The 24495-nt window shown below is 42.0% G+C and overlaps 2 protein-coding genes across 4 annotated transcripts in view; one reads left to right on the plus strand and one right to left on the minus strand.

Annotated features, from left to right (window-relative positions):
• Positions 1 to 2281: 2281 nt before the first annotated feature.
• Positions 2282 to 24387, plus strand: LMNB1 (lamin B1). The gene is made up of 11 exons (XM_040089320.2): positions 2282 to 2628; positions 11202 to 11358; positions 12222 to 12347; positions 13328 to 13498; positions 14847 to 14972; positions 17444 to 17664; positions 18970 to 19195; positions 21182 to 21286; positions 21732 to 21851; positions 22554 to 22667; positions 23665 to 24387. The coding sequence occupies exons 1-11, from the start codon at positions 2282 to 2284 to the stop codon at positions 23704 to 23706; spliced, it is 1755 nt and encodes a 584-aa protein (XP_039945254.1). The 3' UTR covers positions 23707 to 24387.
• The window catches only part of MARCHF3 (membrane associated ring-CH-type finger 3), a 67280-nt gene continuing 65133 nt past the window's right edge, over positions 22349 to 24495 (minus strand). For all 3 annotated transcript variants that reach the window (XM_040089322.2, XM_040089321.2, XM_040089325.2), the window contains exon 5: positions 22349 to 23841. In XM_040089322.2, coding sequence (XP_039945256.1) covers positions 23656 to 23841 — 186 coding nt within the window. In that variant the 3' untranslated portion in view covers positions 22349 to 23655. The remainder of the gene's footprint in view (positions 23842 to 24495) is intronic.

Genomic DNA, 24495 nt, shown 5'->3' on the forward strand with positions numbered 1-24495 from the left:
TTTGATTTGGGAGGTGAAATGGAACACATCACACCCATACCTCTCTTGGGAGAGAAGAGTGCTTTGATTCAGACCAGCTGCAAGACAAATATCAGGGATTGGGGAAGGGATGATACCACACTTTTTTATAACGAAATGAAAAGTCTATTTAAAACCAAGCAGATTTAAATTCTGGAAGCAGACAGAATCAAACCCAGCACTAAAGACCTGCAGAGGGCTCAGTTTGTCTAACAATAAAACCTCCCAAACTTTGTCTTTTTTACAAAGGATCTGTGAACACAGATCCTTTCACACCAGTGCCAGCTGCAGGGTAAAACTACCCTGGGTTATAATCCTACTGTACTGACAATTTTATGTTCCAGCAGGTGCTGTAGAATTTTTTTTTTTCCCAGCTGCTATCACTCTTGTTACACAGCTTTTCTAATTTTCCAGTGGAAAGGGAGCAAATTCTAGTAATGGGCAGGGAAGGAAAAACAAGAAAGGGATAATGGTTTGTGTCAGCAAAGGCACCATGTGGGAAAAGCAGAAGCTCCCCATTCTGACTAAATTACTTTAGTTATATTAATCTCTGTGATTGGAATATATTCTTTTTTCACTTTGAAGGGCTGTTACCTAGCAGTGGAAATTTGCAAAAGGTTTCCTGTTTTTCCTGAAGAATGAATGTTCAACCTGAAAGTGAGTACCTCTCAGTAACAGCAAAATTTCAGGAGCCACACTGACATCAGCCAAGGAATATGAAAATGCAAACTCCAGATCTGGGCTGAGTCCACCTGAGGAACTGCACTGAGTCCTGAAACAAAGGAGACTTGCGGAATCGTGGAATCAGTTAGGTTGGAAATGAGCTCTGAGGTCATCAAGTCCAGCCTATGATTGAACATCATTTGTCACCCATTCCATGGCACTAAGTGCCACTTCCAGTCTTTCCTTAAACACCTCCAGGGACAGTAATTCCATTATCTCCCTACACAGCCCCTTCCGCCCTCCCATCCGGTCGCTGGTCACCTGGGAGACCCCTGGATACCAGACTCCTTCAAGGCACTACATAGGGTGCCCAAGCAGAGCAGGAGTCTTTTAATCACAGCGAGCAGCCTGTGGGTGAGGGAGAAGTAAATTCGGGGGATAGAAAACAGCGGCACAGCAAAATTCCTTATTTATGAGGCGTTTATAGCTGCCGCTGAAAATGAGCCCAAGTGTGCCCAGGCACCTGAGAAGACCAACGGCCCCTGGGCTGTCCCAGCCATGGTGTGGCAGCAGGGGCAGGGCAGTGACCCTCCCTGTGCTGGCACTGCTGAGGGACCACCTCAAATCCTGGGGGCTCCTCTGGGCCCCTCACGACAGGGAATTGAGGGGCTGGAGCTTGCCCAGAGAAGGGAACGGAGCTGGCGAAAGGGTTTGACCACCAGGAGCGGCTGAGTGAGCTGGGAAAGGGGCTCATCCTGGAGAAAAGGAGGCTCACGGGGGACCTTGTGGCTCTGCACAACTCCCTGACAGGAGCGGACAGCGGGGGGCGGGGGGTTGGGGAGGCGGGGGGGATAGGGAGTCGGGCTCTGCTGCCAGAGAGCAAGAGAAAGAGGGAATGGCCTGAAGATGTGCTGTGGTGGGGGGAGTTAGGTTGGACATCAGTAGGAATTTCTTCATAGAACGGGTGGCCAGGCAGTGGAAAGGGCTACTCAGGGTTGTACTGGAGTTACAATCCCCGGAGGTGCTTAAGGAAAGCCTGAAGGCGGCGCGCAGTGACAGGATCTTGTTGACAGGGTGGTGTCCGGCCATACACTGGGCTCGATCATCCCCGCCGGATTTATCCCGTAATTCTGCAATTTATAACCACGGCACCAAACGAGTGCATCTCCCCCCGGACCGCTCGGCCAGGCGAAGCGCGCTGCAGAGAGGCCGTGCGGTGGGCGCCGCGGCAAAGCGGACTCCAGGTCCCTTTGTCCGGGGCCATGGGCGGGAACGGGGGGTGGGAATGAGGGGCGGGAACGGGGGGCGGGAACGCGCGCGGGGCGTGGGCGCGGCCCGAGGGGTGTGGCCTCAGTGGCGCGCCCTCCAGCCGTTGGCGGGTTTTGAATTTAGCCCGCGCCAGAGAGCGGCTCGCGATTGGCTGGCGCCCGGTCACGTGGGCGGGAGGGCCGCGAGCGCGGTCCGGCGGGGTGGGCGCGCGGCCATATTGGATCGGTGCGGAGCCGGCGGAGGAGGAGGCGACGGCGGTCGGTCCGTGCGTCCTCCTGTCCGTCCGTCCGCCCGATCCCCGCCCCGCCAGTGTCACCCCTGCCCGCGCTCCATGGCCGACCCCACGCCGCGGACCCGCGGCCCAGCCGTCGCCGCGATGCCGCAGAGCCCTACGCGCATCTCCCGCCTGCAGGAGAAGGAGGAGCTGCGGCAGCTGAATGACCGCCTGGCCGTGTACATCGACAAGGTGCGGAGCCTGGAGACCGAGAACAGCGCGCTGCAGCTGCAGGTGACCCAGCGGGAGGAGGTGCGGGGCCGCGAGGTCACCGGGCTCAAGGCGATCTACGAGGCGGAGCTGGCGGACGCGCGGCGGGCGCTGGACGACACGGCGCGGGAGCGCGCCAAGCTGCAGATCGAGCTGGGCAAGCTGCGCGCCGAGCACGAGCAGCTGCTGGGCAGGTGGGCAGCGGGGAGAGGTCCGGGAAGCATCCGTGGGATGAGGGGATGGAGGTCGGAATGCGGTCGGAGCGCTGGCGGAGGCACCTGCGGTGCGCGCCCTGCGGTGCTGCCCACCCGTCCCGCGGGCGCTCCGCCGGGGGCTGCGCGGCCGGGAATGAATGAGGGAATGAATGAGGCACGGGCAACGCTGCCGCCGCTCCGCCCCGGCGGGAAGCGCCGGCTCCGAGCGCCGCCCCTGCCGGGTGCCAGTGCCCCGGTCCCCGCAGCATTCGCGGCCGGTCCGGCACCCGTGTGCCCGTCGGGATGGCTCCGACCGGTGCAGACAGAAAAAGGGGGACGTTTTGGTTAGAGAGGTTAGATACTAGGCAGAAAACTCGTACTGTGCGGGAGGTGAGGCGCCAGAACAGGTTGTACAGGAAGGCTGGGGCTTCAAACAGGAGGTGAAGCGCTCTAATTGCCACCCGCAGTAAGAGGGACCTTAGAGCAGCTTCCTATAACTAAAGGAGGCTGGAGAGAGATTTTTGACAAGGGCACGGAGTGGTAGAACAAGGTGGGAATAGCCTTAAACTGAGGAAGAGCAGGTTTAGATGGGATATTGGGAAGAAATTCTTGGCTGTGAGAGAGGTAAGGCCCTAGCACAGGTTGCCCAGGGAGGTTGTGGATGCCCCATCCTTGGAAGTTCCACACCAGGCTTGCTGGAGCTCTGAACGATCTGATGTAGTCATTGGCATCCCTGCCTCTGGCTGGGGACTTGGAACTAGACGGTCTTTAGAGACCATTCCAGTCTCTTAGCATTCTGTGATTCCATGACTATTAACTGCCCCCTGCACGGACAGTGGGCCATCTTTAAGATTCAGGCTGCTTTGGAATGAAAAACAGAACTTTTCTGAAGTAGATTAATATCATAATATGAAAATGCTCACTGGGTAATACATGGGGCATATTTAAAACAAAAGAGAACTGTAATTTCTGTGTTGCTTCCAGGATGTACAGATGTTAAAAAAGATAGAACTTGTGTCCACACATCCCCCAGATTGAGGGCTCTAGGGCACAGTGCCAAGATCCTTGTTCTTGCACCGAACTGATTTTGAGACACTACATTTTGCTTCTTAAACTTTCGAGTCGATTCAGTTGTTTATTTAGTTCTTTCTTTGTGTTTACCTTCAATTTGATTTCTGTGACTGCTGCAGTTCTAGGCATTTACGCTTTATTTAGTCTTGGAATCACAAGGTATGTCAATATTGGGAGGGGAAAAAACCTCCAGAGTTGTTATTCTTCCTCTGCTACTGTGTCTTAAATGCCCTCTCAGCCCTGATTTTTCATGATGAAAAAGATACTTCACGTATAACCAGCATATTGATGTTCTTGCGCATCTACAGATAGCTCGGATATATTTTGGACTCTGTTATTTAAAAAACTAAAACCATGAGCTTCTAATTAGTAAGACTGATTGTTCTTGAGGTTACCTTTCATAAGGTGCCAAGAGGTCTTAAAGTGGTCGTTGACAGTGATAGGGAAAGCCAGGTGTAGCCGCAGACAGGCAACAACATTATTTGACTCTAAGGTCAAGCCAGGAATTTCCACTTCTTAGTGATTTTATTGAGGAAGACATGCTCTTGTGTTAGCTTCTCACAAGATTCCATGTGTGGGGTTAGGATCTAAATGCAGTCTGTAGTGGATTCCCCATAGTGGACCAAGGCGTTGATAATGTGGACATGGACATCTGCATGTTCTGTCTTGCATTTGCCTGTGCTGGGATACTTGGCAAAAACTTGATTTTTGCTGGGGGCAGGGTGTTTATCACCAAGAACTCATGGGTAGTTTAGTAAAACAAACACTTAATGCTGTCGGAGGCTCCTGGATTCCACTTGTTTGTGGCTTTTTGGTGGTGTTTGGTGCCAGATGTCATGATGGGCATGCAGTTCTTAGTCGTCCTTGAATATTGTTAAGATGGATATCTTGGGGATATCTAAGCTTATCTGTAATTCTATTTGCAAAGTCTTTAAAAGGAGCAAAGGGGTTTTTCACTTGAACTGGAGCACACTCCTTTATGGCTTCTTAAAGCTGTTAAGTCATATTATAACCTGACAAAAATACTCTTAAAAACACTTTGCACAAATGTGCATAAGAGTACTGTAGAAGTTTGCAAGGTAAGATGAGAATGTGTACTCTCAACAGTATTTTCCTTGCCCTCTCTGAAAGCTGAACTGCGGTGTGTGATGCATATGCTGGCTTTAGTTTAAATGTGAGTATGTAGTAGTTTGGATCTAACAGCAACTTGGGGAAAAAAATATAATTCCTGGCATTGTTTGGTTTGCGTGGTTTAAGTATTCTAGTAGCCATGTCATAACTCAAATTAGTGATGGTTTTGGTTCGCTGCAGAGCCAGTGGAGGTAAATGTGAAGAGAAACAGGTCTCAAGGTCTTCTGGGTCTGTGGAGCGAGCAAATATGATTTGCTCCTTAGTTATGTGAAGCTAGGCAATGTCATTCATGGTCTAGTTTACCTTCTTGTGCTACTTGAATATTTTTGCAGGTGTTATTCTTGTGCAGCCCTGCGTTATGTGTTTAGCATGGCATCCTTCTTAATTTCTTGAACCATTTTATTCCAATCATCTTTCAGTCGTTCTCTGAATTAGTGCATCAAACTCAAGCTTTTCAAAATGCTGTAGGACTTCTCTTATTCTCTGTTTACAAAAATTAAAGATCCAGTCACCTAATTGTTGGATTTGCTGACTTCAGTGCCATCTGTATAGTGTGATGCACCAAAAAGCTTGCCATGTTCATACTTCTGATCCCTCAAGGAAAATTGCATTTGTTTCTTTAGCTCACACTCCTATATATAGCAGACATGTTATATGCTCTCCTAGATGCTTGCCATGTAATGGGTTCTGCTGTAGCTAAATACAAAGGTTTCCTTGATACTTCAAATCTCTAAGGGCTAGGGGTGGGGGGGAGAAAGTGAAATTAAAAAAAAACAACTTCCCTATTTCTGTTCTGGGGAAGGGATGGGAAAGTGATACGCATAATTGTGTAGGGAGCTTCTTATGGGCAGAATGGAGATAAGGGAAAATAAATCTGTGTATCTCAAGACTTGGGTGAAAAAATCCCATGTAATTTGAATTTAGGTGTATAAAATTCTTGGAGTGCTCTTGGGAGGTGTAGAAGAGGGAGATCTCTGTTCCATAGTTTGAGAAAGAATTGAGAGACCATGCCAATTCCACAGTATTTCCTATTTTCTCATTAGTGATTAGGCAAGACTTTACTGTATGCTTTGCCATTGGTGGTGGCTGTTGTAGAGACATGCCTCTACTTCCCTCCTTTAAATGGTATAGTTAATTGTGACTGCGACAATTTTGCAGTCAAGGGCTGGGGAAGATACCAGAAGTAGCTCCAGAGGAAAAATGTCTCTTCATATTGATTGCCAGCTGCCGGACTTGCTCACGGGTAATAAAGGTGAAATGAGGTAGTTGCCTGTAGATGGCTGGATCCTGAAGTCTTAAAGTGTGTGATGATACAATTAGCAACAAATTATTTTGGAGTAACAACTGTTATTTTTAGGTAGAGTGCACTTCTTACAACAGAGTAGCGTTGCCTTCACTGGGAGTTCAGATTGCTGCAAATTCCACACTTCTTGAGAAAAGACTTGAGCAGACAAGACATAAAAATCAGTGAAAGATGTCATCCTTGGGCATGTCATAAAGGCATCATTTAAGGAGCATATCCCAATTGCTCCATCATGTCCTACAAGACTGGATGAAGCTTCTGGTTTTGAGGGGAAACATCATGGGTTCATAATTTCCCCAAGTGCGCACCAGGGAGAATTGGTGAGCCAAGATGGTGGGGGGGAAAAAGTGTCCTGTGTCACTGGAGCAATTGGCTTAACAAGGGTGCACATTGTGAAGTTTGGCACAGCTGTGTCACCAAGTTGTGTTGAACAAGGGCTGTTCAGAAAGCCAGGCTGGCTGTTGTGTGGCTCTGCTGGTGGGTCAGGTTTCAGAATTGTTTTCTGCTGGTGGGAATGGTTTCCAAGATTAAGAAAATTTATTTCAAAGAATGCTTGTGTCAGGGACTTAATTAAATGTGCAGCAGATCAAAAATCCCCGGCTGGACTTGTCCACATTCTGGTTGGTCTTGTGAGGAAATTGTCTTCTTTAGGAGGCATAAGCTGGTGTTAACACTAGTTCATTTAGGAAACCTATTGTTTACATTTGGTTTTGGCAGGCTGAGGTTTCACTGTGGCAGTTTGCCAGTGCTAAGGGACATCTGCTATCCTGGAAGAGGAGACAAAGTGATTAAAGTAACTTTGAAGGAAATAGTGTGTTTTATTGAAGATGTTGGTAAAGGACTTAACCTTCCTTTATTATCTTCAGGTGTTTTGTAGAGTGCAACTGTTAATAGCAAGTGTAATTTGTGGCAAGGAACTAAACCTTAATTTTAAGTATCAAAGAGATAATTTATCTATCTGGCTGGCTTTGAATTTCCAGTTGGCCTTCCTCCCCATCTACGCTCTGAAGTACATTTCTGCGCTGAGGTTAGGCAGTAAAATATCAGGAACAGCTTCCCATCAGCCTGTGGCTTGAATTACTGTGCAAATGTGTGGCACTCTGCAGCTGATACCCTGAGCAACTACACAGAACCATGTGGTATTGGTGCAGGCAAAGATGTGACACCTGTTCCAGGGTTTTCCAGGTTGCGTATGTGCTACAAAGGAGTTGGGGAAGAACTGTGGGTAGGAAGCTGACTTGAAATTTTTGAGGAATTGTTTTGTTATCGTAGGGGATCTTGAAAAGTGAGGCAAAGACTGGAGTCTGGGGAACTCGAGAGCTTTAATCTGAGATCTGTCACTCTTTTGGTACGTACCATAGAGCATCCAGAGGAGGAAGGAGTGGGATGATTAACTTGTTGCAGAATAATTCAAGCCACTGAAATGCAAGAAATAATATTCTCAAGTAAGTATGCCTTTTGTGCAGTGTAGCATATAAATATTTGGTCTCAAATATGTGGACACGTAATGATGACATGGTAGCAGGCAGTGGCTTGATATGTATTTATGCAGGTTCTGTTTAGAAATGGATTATAGTAATGGGATTCACATAGATGACCATGAACTTCGGGTTGGATTTCAAGCAGGGTCTCGGCTGAGAAGTATGTGACTAGAGATGGTGTGTTGTTGTTGGTTTCAAACACTACATTTTAATAAAATCAGTGACCTGAGACAAGTTGAAACCACATTACATATATTTATTTACCGGTAAGCCAAACTTGTCTAGTTACTCTTATTTTCATGTTGATCTCTTTTCAAAAAATTGAATGCTCTTAGGTGCTTCTTATGTTATTTTAAGTCGCTTCCTTGCAAAATACAGCCTTAGTATTTTGTCTGCCATAGGGAAAAAACGTGGAAAACTGACTGCTAGCTAAATAAAACAGAGATTTTGTGACTGTAGTTGGGTTTTTTTTAAATTATTTTCATATTTCTCCACAGCTGGAGTAGAAGGCAAGCCCACTGTGCAGTAACTTTATATGGGTCTAAATATAGGTCACATTATCAGGAATTACAACACGTGTGTATCTATGTCATGACTTGGCCGAAAGCTGATGCTTTTCGAGGAAGGTTTGATTAATGTTGGTAATGCTTAACTTTGGGATCAGCCTCTTGAGTAGTGGCAGAAAAGAGTGGATGGGGTGTGGGAGCCGAGAAGAATCTGCTGTAGGGTGGTGGCATCCTGCACTTGGTCAGTTTCAAAGGAACCTCCTGAGGTCCGGCTGCTGGCTGCTTAACTTGAATTAGGTGTGTGGTTCGTCTGGCTCCGGATGATCAGTTCAGCATATTGAACAGCTAGAAAATTACTTTTTTGGGTTTTTTGTTTTATTGGGGTTTGGGTTTTTTTCTTGTTGTTGGGGTTTTGTTTGTTTTTGTTGGGTTTTTTGTATGGCTTTTCTATTAATTTAGCAAGAAGTTTAAGGAGATTATGGGAAATTCTGTGTTGTTGTTAACAATTACGTGGATAAGAAGATCCACACACTTTGAAGTCAAAAGAGAGCTTGCTTCTTTGAAAAATATGCAAGTCAGCAATTACTTCTTTGCTTTTATTTTCCTTTCGTGAGTCAAACTACTTGAAAAGAAGTACAGTTTAGGTAATTTCTGAACACTGCAACAGGAAGGTGTTTGAGGTTTTTTAATTTGCTGTATTCAGATGTAGCTTTGGCTCTCTGGGGACAGAGAAGCCAGCTGTTGTCAAGAGGCTGAAGTTCTTCCTCATGAAAACTAGTGGGTGTAAGGGTGAAGTATGTGTTGTATACATTAGTGTTTGTTTTTATAAATCACAGACGCATTTCTGATCTTTCCCTCCTTTCCTGTATTCCCTTTAGGGCTGGGATGACACTGCTGAGTTGCTGAGATTTCATCTGGCTTCCAGTGTTTGAAGTGTTGAGCTCCAGTTTCTGTTTTCCCTCTGAGAATGTGTTCAGCTGAGCTGTCTCATAATTAGACAACTCATGACACTAACAACTAATAGGGCTTAATTTTAATTCTCCACCCACCCACCACCCCCCCTGCTGTGGCTTTTGTTGCATTAAACTATAGTGTGGCTTCACAGACAATCTTGTTGCAAACAAGCCAGAAAGGGCTGATCTAATGGGTAATATTTACCTATTGTGGTACAGGTACTACATTGGGTTTTAATCACGTTGTTGTTGCTAGTCCTGTTTATAATACCCTTTTCCCTCTGCTGATGTATGGCAAGCATGCTCTTCTTAGCTGTCTTCCAGTCTGTAAATGCATTAAAATAACTTAAAATCCAAGTAGTTTTAAAATATTCGCACACTTTGGATAGTGGCATATTTTGGAGAATCTCCCTGTTTCGGAGTCTGGGATAATTTGGGGCAGACTGGGGAGTAGCATGTTGTCTATAGTTCTGCAACTTTCTCATTTCAGGGTCTGACTTGGTGGGCTTGGTTTCAGCATGGGAGAAGCAGTTTCTTCATATTTTGATTAAAGCTTTCTTCCCCAGCAGTGATGAAACAACTGATGTCTGCTGTGGGCCCTCATACTTCCTAATAGGGGACGTAGAGATTGGGTTCTTTACAGACGTACTAGGGCAACATACCTTGCCTTCCTTCTTTTTCCTCTTCTGCTGCACACCTTCCTTGCATGCTGAAGTTCCCACAGGCCTGGCTGGAAGAGGAAGGACAGGGCAGAATCTCTAGGGAATAATGCGGAGAGCTGGAAGCAGGAGTGTCCAAACCCTAAATCCTGCGGTTTTGTCCGAGCTGTGGACCCAGCTGTGGGTCTGAGGAGTGAAATGCCATGAAGGGAGTGGGAAGTGTTGAGCAGGAGGAAGCAGCTGAGTGCAGAAGAGAGTGTTTTTGTGTGTCTCAGGAGCTCTCAGCCTGCACCTTGGATGCCATGGGGGCAGCAGGTGCTAATCCCACTGGATCGGGATTAGTGAGCGCTAAGTCTGTTGCATAAAGCTTGCCATGTGGTGTGGCTGTGGTGTTGAAACCTCCAGACATATGTTCCATCCCTGCATCCCTCTGTGTGCACCTGCCTCTCCCGAGCATGATAAGTGCAGGTAATCTTGAAAAAAGGATCTTTTAAAACTGAGGGTCTCTCCTTTTAAAATTGTGTTGATTTTGTGTTAGGTCTCATTTTGTCGAGAAGAGTTGCTGTTGTGTCTTACAAGCTGTACAGTGATTAAAAAGAGTAGTGGATGTATTCTGAATCTATCTTTATTCAATTTTAAGTCATCTCAGCATTATGTTGTTAATTCTACCCTTTTTAAATTTTTTTTACATCTGGAAAGAAAAGCATGACAACTGAAGAAGTATATGCCAGCTGTGGTATTATTGAGCCTAAATCTGTCCATTCTTATAAAAAGTTCGTAGTTCAATTAAAACCATCTAGGATTTCTGCGTGCTACTGCCCTTGATAGACAAATATGGGTATCCCAGACAAAATATGGGTATCCCAGACAGAAAATGATGAGCTCCAAGGTTGAAGAACTTGTTACATATTTAATGGCTGCTTGTGCCATCTAAGGACAAGAATCATTTTGATTTCATGAATTAAGGTTTCCTTTCTTCTGTTTTTAATAGTAGCCATTACAGCATTTGATAGTTACAGCATTATTTTTGGATAATGAAGTTGAGTTTATGTGACCTTACTTTTTGCCCATTTGACTTCTCTGTTTGAATATGCTGGTTTAGGGAATAAGCACCTAGAAAATGCTTGACTGCTTGTCTAGACGCAAACTAATCTGAAAGTAATTTGAAAATCATCTGTGCTTGCCTTCATACAGAAATCACATCACCTCTGCACCAGTGTAATTTCTATAATGGCAGATATTGTTGTATAGACAGGATTTGGGTCTGTTTCCTCTGGTCTGTGGAAGTTTGCCATTTTTGAAGGGTGCTGCAAAGCAAAGTGAATTCAGCTAACAATGTTTTTGACAAGTGTTTCTCAAGTTTTTGACAAGTTTTTCAAGTTTGAGATTCAGATTGTTTTATTAGTCAGCAGTTGACTTTGGTGGTATTTCTATGTTTTCTTGCAATCATTTTCTCTGGTTTGTTCCAGCTATGCGAAAAAGGAATCTGACCTCAATGGAACCCAGGTCAAACTTCGTGAGTTTGAAGTAGCCCTGAATTCTAAAGAAGCTGCACTGGCCACAGCCCTTGGTGATAAGAAAAGTCTGGAGGTAGAAATTGAAGATTTGAAAGATCAAATTAGAGAGGTGAGAAGGAGCATTAACCCATCAATTCCTATTAGCCAGTTGAGGTGGTTTTCTATATTATGAGCTGCCAATCTGATAAAATATAACTTTGTAAACCAAAAAAAAAAAGATGGAAATCTGTAATCTGGTCACAGCTTGAACAAGTCATGATTCACTTTCAACACTAGAAGCAGTGTTGAGTAGGTTTCTGAGTCCACTACTGTTGAGTTTTCTTAATAACATGAATGGTGGAAGAGGGAGCTCTTAAAATTGCAGACACTGAAATTGCAAGGGATACTTAGGAGGAAGAAAGCAGGTCAAGACTTAAAGTACACTTGACACTTTTAAGATGTGTTTTGGAGGGGTGGATTGACTTCACAAGAACAGATAATAACTGACAAATAAGTTTCTCTCTGCCCTCCTTTTGGTTCTGCCTGTGGTTCTCCATGTTCTGCTGGAACAGTGAGCAGGAAAACCTCTTGTCCTAGTTTTGTTAGCCTTTTGATTTGTCATCTTGAGGAGCACCGCCTCAAGAGGACGAGCTGTGGAAACCAGGAAACTAATGATTTCCATGTATTAAAAATTTATTTGTAACAAAAATTATAAAGTCGTAATTTTAATGCTAGTTACTAGCACATTACTAGCTAGTTACTTGTCATTACAAGCATGTTACTAGTCACTAGCTAGTTACTAGCATGTGAAATATATAGAACTCACTTGCATAAGCAATTGCAAAAGTGTGTGGTATGTAATATTACTGGGGTGAAAATTGGGATTTGATTGTGAAGTTAAGCCTTACTGTGTAGTTAGCTGTAGTTCTGTGGGCCTCTGGCCATTGTGTGAGTTCTGCTATATAATTGTGTTGATTCTTTTGTTTCTTAAAGCTTGAAGGTTCTCTAACTGCTGCCAAGGACCAGCTAATAAACGAAACCCTGCAGAAGGTGGACCTTGAAAACCGTTGTCAGAGCCTCATTGAGGACCTGGAATTCCGCAAAAATATGTATGAGGAGGTAAATTTAACCTCAAGAATTAACATTTTTAAAGAGAAGGCAGCAACTGGGAGGTCATTCTAGAATAGAAAAATAGTTCAGGTTGGGAAGTACTTCTGCAAGTTGTCTGAATTCCTACTGAAGAGTAGGATTTACCTCTGTTCTAGCATGAAGATTTCTAACTTCTTTTTTCTAGGAAAAATGATTTTAACTCTTAATTCTTGTGGCAGAATAACTTCATGTATCATGTTGTTTCATCTTAAATTCTGATCATAATATGCAATGCACATGTCTTTTCTCATTAATGAGAATGTAGGTTAGTAATTTTCCACATAATCCCATTATAAGAAATAAAGTGGAGGGAGACTCAAACAGGTGCTCTGGACCTGCAATGTTTGTAATTTCAAACCCTTCTAATAGGATGCTTTTGAATAATGGAAACAAAAGTGGATGAATAGTTCTTTCAGAACTTTTTCTTGTCACCTTCCCTTTCACCTGTGGCCCTTGAGACTTTCCAGCAGGAACCTCAGGGCTGTAACAAATGTACTTGACCAGATGTACATTTGTTCCATAGGTACTTTTTCTTGCTAGGAGAATTTTCAGCTTTTTTCATGTTGTTGGCATCTGTTTCTTTCCAGAGAAAGCACAGGCAAGTACACAAGTAACTGGGGAAAGTGGGGTGACTGTTATTTCATAGTAGTTTGATTTTGTTGAAGCACAGAAGGTACCTCAAGATAGGAAGGAAATATTTCTAAAATCTAATGATGTGGAGGTATATTTGTTGAAAGCTCAGACAACTCTCAGAAAAAACGCTGATGGTATCTAGCTCTCATTTTAGTGGCTATTGCAAAATAAGACTGGGGAGACTGTTTTTACTAAAAGTTTCATGTCAAAATAATCTTATCCTAGAACTTGCATTACTTGCCACTCAGCAGGACAGTCTTCTGAAATTTTTGTCCTGTATTTACTGAGTGTTACCATGTTTCTTCTGGTTGCCACAGGAAATCAATGAGACAAGAAGGAAGCATGAAACTCGCCTGGTTGAGGTTGATTCTGGGCGTCAGATTGAATATGAGCACAAACTGGCCCAGGCCCTTCATGAAATCAGAGAGCAGCACGATGCACAAGTGAAACTGTACAAAGAGGAGCTCGAAGAGACTTACCATTCCAAAGTGAGAACATGTTTTCACACAGTTGTTTGAAGTACTTTGTTTTTGTTTTGCTTAATAGCATAATTACTGGCAGCTCAGAGGGGTTTATTAAGGAGCTGGGTTTGACATTAGCATGCGTTGGAGTGCAAATTTGCATTTTCACGTCTCACTTTGGGAGCAGGTTTAATCCTCAAGTACAATAATAGAAGGGAAGGAAGCACTGTGTGAAGGTGATCTGGGGGGAAAAGTGATTAATGCTGGGATGACTGTGAATTCAAGGAAAGTTCATGCATTGTTAGGCATGATACAGAACAATGATCAATAAGGTGTCCTATGTTTTGCAGAAAGATTCATAATGGGGCTAGCTGAGAAGAAAGAAGATAGTCCTCTGACCCTGTACAACACATGGGGAAGTTTAACAATGCCTAGTAACTTCCATTTTTCACTCATCTAGGCAGAAAGCTGCAATCAGTTATACCTCATAATTTCCTTCCTCTGCTGTTATTCAGCATTTATGTCAGGAAGCGCCCTGATGTCTCAACTGAACCTGGTTTCTGTGGCTGTACTTGTTGCAGTTAGTATTTTTTAACGAGGGTAGGATGTTACAGCAGAAAAGTTCATGAAAACTGAATTTATTAGCATCGGTTTTGACCTTTCAAGCCTGCTTATCTCCAGGCCTTCAATCTGGCTTGGAAAAGATTATTTTAAATATGATCTAGCCAAAAATGCAACCTCTCATTGTTTTCTTGGTCTTTCTCATCAGGTATACTTTTCTGTATTTTTGGAAACTTAGTTAAAAAAAATAAATTAGACTGCTCTGCATCATCATCATCAGCAAGTTCAATAAAACTGTGGTGCAGCTGAAGCGTGTGTGGTAGTGCTCAGTAGGAATGATTTAGTTGCTTTTATAAAAGTAAAGCTATTCAAGACTGAAGTGATAGAATGAAGCAGTAGTGGTTTAGGGTGCTGGTTCTGGTACCAATTTGCTTATATTGCCTGAAAGTTTGCCTCCTTTTAGATAATTGCTAATTTCAGTTTAGCTTCTTCAGTTTAAGTGTATTAAATAAACTTTGGCCAGCATGACAACTGAATTTAGTAGTTCAATTTCAGTTACAAGAGAAAGTTTTAATCTTAAAGCAAATATTCCAGGCAGTTCCAGGCCTGGAGAATTGAAGTTCCAGGCAGGACAGTCCAAGATGGTAGCTGAGGCACCATATTTTAGCCCTAAAGAAGAGTTTCACTGCATTGGAGTTGCAGAGAGGAACTCAGTGGCTTCGCATCTGAGTTCGTGTGTGGGTTTTTGGTGATTCATTCCTTCTTCTGTTGAAAGTTACTTTGAAACTGATGTCTTCACTTTGGTGCCCTGCAGCTGGAGAGTGCCAGGCTGTCCTCGGAGATGAGCAGCTCTGCAGCTAACACCATCAGGGAGCAGCTGAATGAGAGTCGCATGCGCATTGAAAACCTGTCCTCCCACATCACCAGCCTCCAGAAAGAGGTAACCAGATGTGCCTTCTCGGTCCTGCTATTTACAGCTGTTGATCTTTGTATTAAAGGGCTTTTCTTTCCGTTACCATTGTTGGGCTTTGTATTAAAGGTCTGTCTTTCCCTTAACTTGTAAGTATGTTCAGCGTTGTGACCAAAGTTTGTCTTTTCTTCTACTGCTCTGCACTTTTTCAAATTCCATAATGTCTCCTTTGGAAAAACCTCTATTTTCTTTTTCTGTGTGTAGTATTCTGCTATAGAGCTAGTGTTTGAAATGGAGTTCTGTTAACTGGCTTTTGTGAAATTTTTTATGGATAGATGAGGCAATTTTAAACTAACATATATTAAATGTTCTTGACACTCCAAGCAGTTAAGTAGTGACTGTACCAGCCTAGTGTAGAATTCCGTAAAGCAACATTCAAAGCCAGAACTGGAATTTGCAGTCTCTTTTCATCCTAGATCCAGTTTGCTTCTAGACTTCTAAAAAAACCAAAACTAATGATGTGATCGTGCCCAGATTAGGAATGTGAAATGGAGTAAAAACATCAAATAACTGTACTTGAGCATCTGTAGGACAGGATCTTGAGCAGAAATTGGTTATTCCTAGATCACAGAGGACACAGATCACACCCAAAGAAGTATGACATAATGTATGACAAGTGATATGTTAGTACTGGCCTATTTGTAACATTGTGTGCACTGCAGGGGGAAATCCAGAGTGAAAATGAGAAGTGTTAGGAGTTGGTTCTGCAGCAAGCTTGAAAATGCAACAAAACATTTAAACTTTTTTAGGAATATAAAATACTACTACTGTTTGATCCTTTCTGTGATACATTTTGAATTTCATTCCTCCTGTACAGTAGACTCTAGTAGGACTTCAAAATCCTGTGTATTTTGAGTGAAAAATATAAATGTGGGGGACATTATTTCCGAATTTTCCAAATAAATTGGCAGATAATAGTAAGAATCTTCCTAGTTTTCCTTCTATTTAGTCAAGTTAGTCTCTGGAAAAGTAAATGTGGTTCTGAATTCAGTCTCGGAATGTTTATGAGGTTCCACAGGAATTGGATGGGAAGTTACAGCTATTCAGATCTTATTTCTGCCTTTAGATTACCATCATCTTCTGGGGGCTCAGTCAACAGGTTTTTTAAGTTAGTGCCTCTGTTTTCTTCAGGAGTGACAGCTTGATTCAAAGGTCTTGCTTCTGCACTGACAGAAGTGTTTGTTGCTAACTTCAGGGCAATCAGCTTCAGGGAAAATCAACTTATGTGATTTTAACTATGATTTTCCACTGAAGAAACCATTTTGCTGTAGGTTTCGAGTGGGATTTTTTTGGAGGCATTAGTGAAGTCAGCCCGTACACTTTCATTTTCCATTTTGCTAGCACTAAGTCAAGCTTTATTTTCTTGGAAATCTCTTATCCCTGGTGCTGGTCTGGTTTGAGTTGCCAGCACTGAACTCTAGTAGACTTCTATTGTGATCTTCCATGTGACACAAAACTCCATTTATTAAATTCCTTATCTGACTCTTGGCATTGACAACCAGTTACACTGGTCCCCTGTGTCAGACATGTAGACTCCCTTCTCTGTCTCTGGAATATGTTGTGACTTCCTAAATATGGGCGCACGCATAGCAGACTTCATGATCACGGGGCATTGGTTCCTGCCCTTTAATTAAAATAAACCAAACTCAAGCGGCTATGAAACAGAAGAAGGCTTGCTTATGGAAAGTAAACTCCGAATCTGCCATCATTTTGGGCTTTCTTTGATAAGCATTCCATTATGGGTGTACAATTTTAAGATCTGCTGGCTCGATGGAATTTTTGAAGCAGGAGACATCACATTTCTTCAAGGAATGCTTATCAGCACACTTTGAGCAAGCCTTGAGGGCTTTAAGGTTAGGCAGGCAGGTTTTCACTGACAACAACCCCTGTTGCTTTAGGGGAGCTGCCTCCCAGAATTCAGGATTAGCAACACAAAGCAGACATCTGAAATCTACAGAGCACTTAAACACCTCCAGGGATGGTGACTCCTCCACCTGCCTCCCTGGGCAGTCCATTTCAATATCTAAGCACCCTTTTGGTGAAGAAATTTGTCCTAATGTCCAGCCTGAACTTCCCTTGGTGCTGCTTAAGACTGTGTTCCTGTGTCCTGTCTGACACATTAAACAGTTGAACTCTTAAGCTCAATTTTCCTTTCCCTAGTAAATTCAAATACAGTTGCGTATTTTCAGACCTCGGAAAAATGGAGCAAAGTAGTTATTTTTCCAAGGATGTTGCAAGTTTCACTGGAATTTGAGGAGTTTACATTTGTAGGTGAGGTGAAGAGCCAGAAGTTGAATAGAGGTGAGTTTGAACTCAGAAATATGGGAGGATATAATTTCTGTGTTTTAGATTCCCTGTTGCCTGAACAGCAGAGCACATGGAGGCTTGGGTGGGCTTTCATTTGTACCATCATTGATGCTTTCAATGCTTTTTTTCTCTAGTCTAGAGCATGGCAGGACAGAGCACAGGAGCTGGAGAACAGTTTGACTCAGGAACAGGAAAACTGCCGCAAAATGCTGGCAGAGAAGGAGAAGGAAATTGCAGAGATAAGAAATCAGATGCAGGAGCAGTTGACTGACTATGAGCAACTCCTGGATGTTAAACTGGCACTTGACATGGAGATCAATGCATATCGGAAATTGCTGGAGGGTGAAGAGGAGAGGTACGAAAGGACATGGCAACAAGGTGGTGTCTCTGTTATCTCTGTGCTTTACTTGTCTCGTTCTCTGTTAAAAAAGCAGTTTTTAGTGGTGCTTGACTGCTTTCCAAGGTGCTGGGTTTGCCCCCTCCTGTCTGACAGAGTTCTAAGTCATTGTGGGACCAAGCACACTGATTATCAGACCAGCTCTCAAGGCAGCACCTTTTTTCTTTTTTGTTTGGGGGTTTTTGTAGGTTTTTTGTTGGTGGTGGTTTTTGTGTTTGTTTGTTTGTTTTTGTGTTTGTTTGTTTTGTTAGGATCCAGCACTGAAGAAGTAATGAATTGTCATTTGTATGCCTGCTTGGTGCTGTTAATATTCTTCTTTGAAGTTAGTTGCAGGGTTAGTTAATTGTTACCCATATTTCTTTAGGTATAGAATAATTTTAATAAAGTCATAGCCATTATGATTGCCCAGCTTATCAGCTGGCTGCATTTTCCACATCTGGCCTCAGAGTTCTTCCAATACTGAGAATTTTCACCTCTGTCACAGCTGTCATTTAAAGCAGTTTGATTCTTCACTGTATTCTGAGCTGCTACTACTGATTCCTCTCAACTGTGGGATGAAGCAGCCAAAGCTTTTATGCCACTGTGTCTTTGAATTAATTTCCCACAGTGGCTTAAGTCTCCCTAGGGTTTTTGTTTGTTTGTAGTCTTTAACAAATGCACAAAAACACTTTTACCCTTGTAATGTAGTAGTCCGTCAGTATTCTGTGCTCCAGGAACGTTAATCAGCTGTTTGACAACATTTTATTCATCTGTTAAGTACTTAAGCCTTCACTTCTTCGTGTAACATGTTTTGTTTACTATGTTGCTGTATCAATCTAAGGGAAGAAGAGGAGACAGAGTAAAGTTTATTTAAAAAGAAAGGTGGAAAAAGTAAAACCAAATAATGGAATCATTAAGGTTGGAAAATGTTCGAGTACAGCTGTTGACCCAGTACTGCCATGGTCAGCACTGAACTATGTCCCCAAGTGCCGCATCTATGTGTGTTTCCAGCACTTCCAGGGATGGAGATTCCACCATTTCCCTGGGCAAAGCCTGTCTGCCTTTTCATTGAGGAAATTCCTCCTGATGCCCAGTGCACACCATGCCTGGCCCAGCCTGAGCTGTCTCCTCTCTCTCTGTCCTGCATTCCCTGCAAGCAGAGCTCGATCCACTGCTCACTTCACCCTCCTGCCAAGGAGCTGTAGAGAGCAAGGAAGTCCCTCCCTGAGCCTCCTTTTCTCTGATGGGATGTGTGCTGTGTGTTTTCTCCCTTCCCCACACCAGGCTGAAGCTGTCCCCCAGCCCCTCCTCCCGGGTGACCGTCTCGCGAGCCTCATCCAGCCGCAGTGTCCGCATGGCTGGAGGAAAGAGAAAGAGGATTGACGTGGAGGAGTCAGAAGCCAGCAGCAGCGTGACCATTTCCCACTCTGCCTCTGCCACGGGGAACGTGTCCATCGAGGAGATAGATGTGGATGGGAAGTTCATCCGCTTGAAGAACACCTCTGAGCAGGTTTGGAAGTACCCACACATGTCACGAGTTGAGGCACAAGGGCATTCTCAGTGCCCTTGCAGCTCCTGGACTTTGTGTTGATCCCAGAGCTTGTGGCATTAAGGAACTGGTGTATCTCAAAGAAAGCTTTCACACACTGTTCTGGATTGATGGTGGCTTTTCTTCCAAGATTTTCAGTGCTTTTACTTTAAGGTGGCACTTCCACCTTGAAGTAAACCTCTCACTTCTGCGTTCTGCCTTGCGAGTAATGTACCTGTAAAACCTTACAGATGACGTTGTTTCCTGATAAGGAAATACTGCATAAAAAGAAGAATTGGTTAGGATGAGAAGTACTGCAAGCAGACACCAGGCTTTAGAAGCCTTTTCAGTACTTTCTCTGCCTTAAAAAGGCCCAAAAGAAATATATACAGATGCAGAATAAAGGTCTAAATGAAATTAACTGCCAATGTCCCTTGTATCTGTATACAGCTTTCCTAAATCATGTTTTTTCTTCCTTGGCTGCACCCACAATTTATGAGCCCTTCCCACGCCAAAGCCACTGTTAGAGTGACTACTGAGATTATTTGATTCTGTGATTAGGTTGGAGTTTATATTTATTGGGAAGGGTACATGTATATACACAAATGAAGAACCCTTTGATAAACAATAATCACAACTTTTCCTTATGTTGCAGTCAAAATTATGCTGTTGCAAGCAGTACATTTCCCTCCTTTATCTTCACTAAGAGTCAACTCATAGTGATAATTTAGGTGACAAAGACTGCCCTGGTTCCAAGTGCCTCAGTCCCCTCTAATCAGTGGGGATGTGAATAGGCTCCTCCAGACAGAGATAATGTGGGTTGTGATTACCTGTAATTACCACACTTAGGGAGCGATGGTTTGGTTTAGTGAATTCAAGAAACCTTGACATTTCTCTTGATCTGGACACTTCAGTGTCTAGATGACTCAATTCAGCCAAGTTAAAATCTACTTCCAGTGAGTCAGGACCTTCCTTCTTTTGTTTTTTTGAGGGTTTTTTTTGAGCTTCTCCCCTGCCACACACACTACTTTTTTACTACATAGATTTTCTCCCTACATTTTATTGCTTACACATCCATTGTTTCATAAGGAAGGAGAAGCATCAGTTTTGTTCCCAGTAACCATGGGTGGTTCATGTTTTTAGCACTTTTCTGGAGGGTCTAGATTTGAGCAACTCCCTGTAGTGCAGTGTAATAAACTTGGGGAATATTCACAAGTGTTTTGACAGTTTATATAAATGAATAGATTTTTAAAAAGTATAAAATACTCTCTAAGTATGGTATGTTTTTGGTGCAATGGCAAATTGAATGTCAGCATCCATTGAAATATATAAGATCATGTATTTTAGATAATTTTAACCGACAGTGGCAATTGTTGAATGATCAGAAACTATGTTGGTGAGAGATTTAAAAAATGTTTACTCATGTTTTGAATTTAAAAAATACTTACTCTTGTTTTGAAGCAGTAATTCTGTGAAGATGACTTGCATATGATTTGGTAATGCTTTTCAAGTGGTTGATAGGGAAAAAAATAAGACAGGGAATATGTGGTGGCAGGTGTGCAGATGAAAAAATATTTCAAGAATACTAACAGCAATATTTTGTTTTCTAGGAAGCCTGCTTGCCATTCTATGCTTCAAAAAACAATAAATATTTGTAAGGGGATTTTAATATTTAATACATATTACTAATATGTATTTCTCTGAACCAAGTGATAACAAAACTGATGTAAATCATAAACATTAGTTAACATCAGAACTCAAAAGCAGGATGTATTAAGCTTTAACTTCAAATAAGAGGTAAGATAAATTTACCTAAAATTATTCTAATTTCATGCTGAAGATCAAGTGATAATAAACCCTTTCACTGAATGTTTTATGCGTGTCACAACCCTAAAGATATAACACACTACATGCATAACAGAAAGTGAATGCTAGTGGAATTTTTTTTTTTCCTCTCTCTTTTCTTAGGATCAACCTATGGGAGGCTGGGAGATGATCCGAAAAATAGGAGACACTTCTGCAAGTTACAGATATACCTCAAGATATGTACTAAAGGCAGGCCAGACTGTTACAGTAAGTTGTCAAGTTTCAGCTGCTCACTTGAAATGGACTTCAGGCCAACCTCTGTGGGTTAGAAAGACACAAGGTTTTTTAGTTTTGTCCTTCCTATTTACATGTTCAGGAAATAATCACCTGTGTTTGTGTTGGGCATTCTTTGTGTCAGTTTTTGGGACAATTAATACAGAGAGATGTTTTCAGAACTTTGCCTTCTCTATGAGAAGTAAAGGTGAAAAAACGTTTCACCATGTACATGTAAAAATTTTACATCATATTACCTATTCTAAAGTCCCTGCATTAAAAACACAAGTGTTTTATTGTACAAAACATTGGAAGATACTTTGTTTTCTTCACTTGGAAGAGATTCACGTTCACTGAAATGAAATACATTAACTGAATCAGTAATTTGGAAATGTGGTAAGACTGGCAAAAAATGTTCCTGTGTGACTTCTGTTGTCAGATCTGGGCTGCAAATGCTGGAGTAACTGCGAGCCCTCCCACTGACCTCATCTGGAAGAACCAGAATTCCTGGGGCACTGGTGAAGATGTGAAAGTTGTGCTGAAAAATTCTCAGGGGGAGGTAAAGCACCTCAGATCTGTGTGATCTTTTCCTGTGGTGGCATCACCTACAAAGATGGAGGTTAGGGGTCCATGCAGGAATGCACTGCAGTGTTTTTTGGTAAAGTTTTCTCCTTTTGGAGAGTTAGCTGCAGTTTAGAAATTCCTTTGCTGAAGTCTGTGATTTTTTTATTCTGTGTTGAGTCTAAGTCATGAAAAAATTACTTGTTCAGGCACCTCCCTCATGCCAGGAGATGGGCAGTGCCTTAGAACACACTTTGAAAAGAAAGTTTTGAAAATCTCTTCAGTGATTTGTCTTCTAAATTAGTTTTCCTAAAGCCTGTCTACTTATGAGGAGTGGAGAATCCCACAGAGAAATCCACATGAAGTAATGAGGGGTTAATTCAGGTGAGGTGTGATTTAGAGCTTGGAGTGGGACAGTTACTGTGATATGCTGCAATTGAAATAAAATATTTAAATATAAAAGGAAAAAAGCAGATTTTGGAAGAACCTGATGAGTGTTTTGTCAGAAACAGTCCTTTTAATCATTAAAATACTTAAAACTAAGCTCTTTATGCGCAGCAATACTTGAAAAGTATACAAACAAAATGAATAAAAGTAGTTTCCCCAATATCTAGAGCTTTCATTTTTCAAAATTTAATCAGGTGAGCAACAGTAGATTTTTTTTTTTTTTGAGAGTTCAAGTCTTGAAAATGTCTTGCAGGAGGTTGCTCAGAGAAGCACTGTGTTCAAAACAACAGCACGTAAAGGAGAAGATGAGGAAGCTGAGGAAGAAGCAGCTGAAGCTCTGGATGAGGAAGACATTTACCGTCAGCAGGTATTTTCTTTTAGGGTTAACCAGGTTATTTAAGTTGAAAAAAGGGAGATATTAAGTCATGAATTCTTTAAAAATAAATTTAAAAATCAAGTGTGGATGTTCTTTTATTTTTATTTTTTTAATTAGTAATTAATAAGCATGGAGCTGTCTTAGTGAAACCAGTGTAAAAATATTGCCTAATATATATTGTCTTGCAGAGAAGTACACATTTTTTCAAAGTTTAAAGATAGGAGTATTTTTTTCTCCTTAAACTCTTCTCCCAGTAAGATTCCCCGCCCCCATGCCAATTGTTTATGGTGAAGTTTTGCTTAACTAGGTAAACTTATTGAAAGTTTTGAGAATTTAAATCTCTTTATCTCTGATAGAGAAAATCATGTGTGTCTCTTCTGTTCCTCATGTTTTTTCTGAAAGAGAAAATTTGAGATTTGAAAACTCTTTGAGAAAAAATGTCACTGGCATGCTGAAAAAAGAAGTTCTAAAGTCCCAAAAACCAAAAAAAAATACTGTGTTGGAAATCAGAGATTTTAGATTTCTTATATGAAAACCTCTCATGGTGCTTCTATATGCTCCCTGATTCAAATACAGCAGTTATTCTTATTTTTCTGGTACCTGTTCTCTTTTATTCCTAAATAGGAAAGGACATGTAACATTCTTTTAATTCAAGGGTATAACAGGTTTTACAGCTTTGGTGACTTTTGTTTGTACCATGCCAGGCCAATAATTTAATATATTAAAAAGTGTGTGTGTGTGTATATGTATATATATATGTGTGTGTGTCTGTATGTAATTGATATATTTAATATATAATTCATATAAAATTAATATATATTTATTTTAAATTATTCTGTTTAAAAGCATAGATTATTTTGCTTAGGAAAACATTTTGCTGCTGGGGTGATTGTGTTTTGTTGTTTTGGTTTGGGGGGGTTGATGTTTCTTGTTGGAGTTTGTTTGTTTGTTTTGTTTTGTTTTAAACAGTTCTCCCTGTTCACAACAGGCAGAGCAAAGGGCATCCAACAGAGGCTGTGTGGTCATGTGAAATTCCAGCCACTCCAGACTCTTCCAGCTGTGGTAATCTCTGCCTGCAGAAGAGCCTTCTGAGAAGCACAACGTTGTTTTCCTGTCTGTGAATTTTTAAAGCTGCGAGTCTGATGGCCTTAAATTTCCTTTGCCACTGAAAGAAACAAAAAAGGAAAGTTTGTTACAAGCATCTCAACTTCCTCCCTGGATGTGAGCCGGTGCCTCCTGACAGGGAGAATTGAGAATTGATGCTTCTGTCTCTCTCAGATTTATATGCCAGTCTCTCTTCATTGAAACCGTGCTGGAGTAGGAATATTCCAGTGTGTTTTGGGGATCGATTTTCTTTAGATTACACCACTATAGACTAGTTGCTATGACCTCTTTGTATTTTAGGTGCTGTTGGGGATTGGTTTAGAATTAATTCTGGAAGAGGATTCATGTTACACCTTGTAGTTTGTGTTAAGATAGTGTTGCCATCTTAAATTTTCTTACGTGTTTTTTTCCTAACAATTTAGAAAGATGTTTTAATATGGATTGCCTTACTTGTTTACAATTTCTAGTAACAAAACAAAGTCTCTAGAGGTCTAGTCTACATTTGTATGGGATACAGTTGTAATTTTACCAATGTTGAAACTTTTTTGTCCTTTTCACATTATTCTGATGTCTGGAAAACATTTTAATAAAGTATCTCTGTGCTACAGAGTAGTTTTTGGGATTTGTTTCTTCATAGAACTGTGTTAAAAGTTGAATGAGTATTGAATCTTTTAAATTGATGGGCTTTGAAGCTGAAGAAATATCCTTTAAATGG

Source organism: Hirundo rustica, chromosome Z (assembly GCF_015227805.2).
Source record: "Hirundo rustica isolate bHirRus1 chromosome Z, bHirRus1.pri.v3, whole genome shotgun sequence".
Classification (NCBI taxonomy): Eukaryota; Metazoa; Chordata; class Aves; order Passeriformes; family Hirundinidae; genus Hirundo; species Hirundo rustica.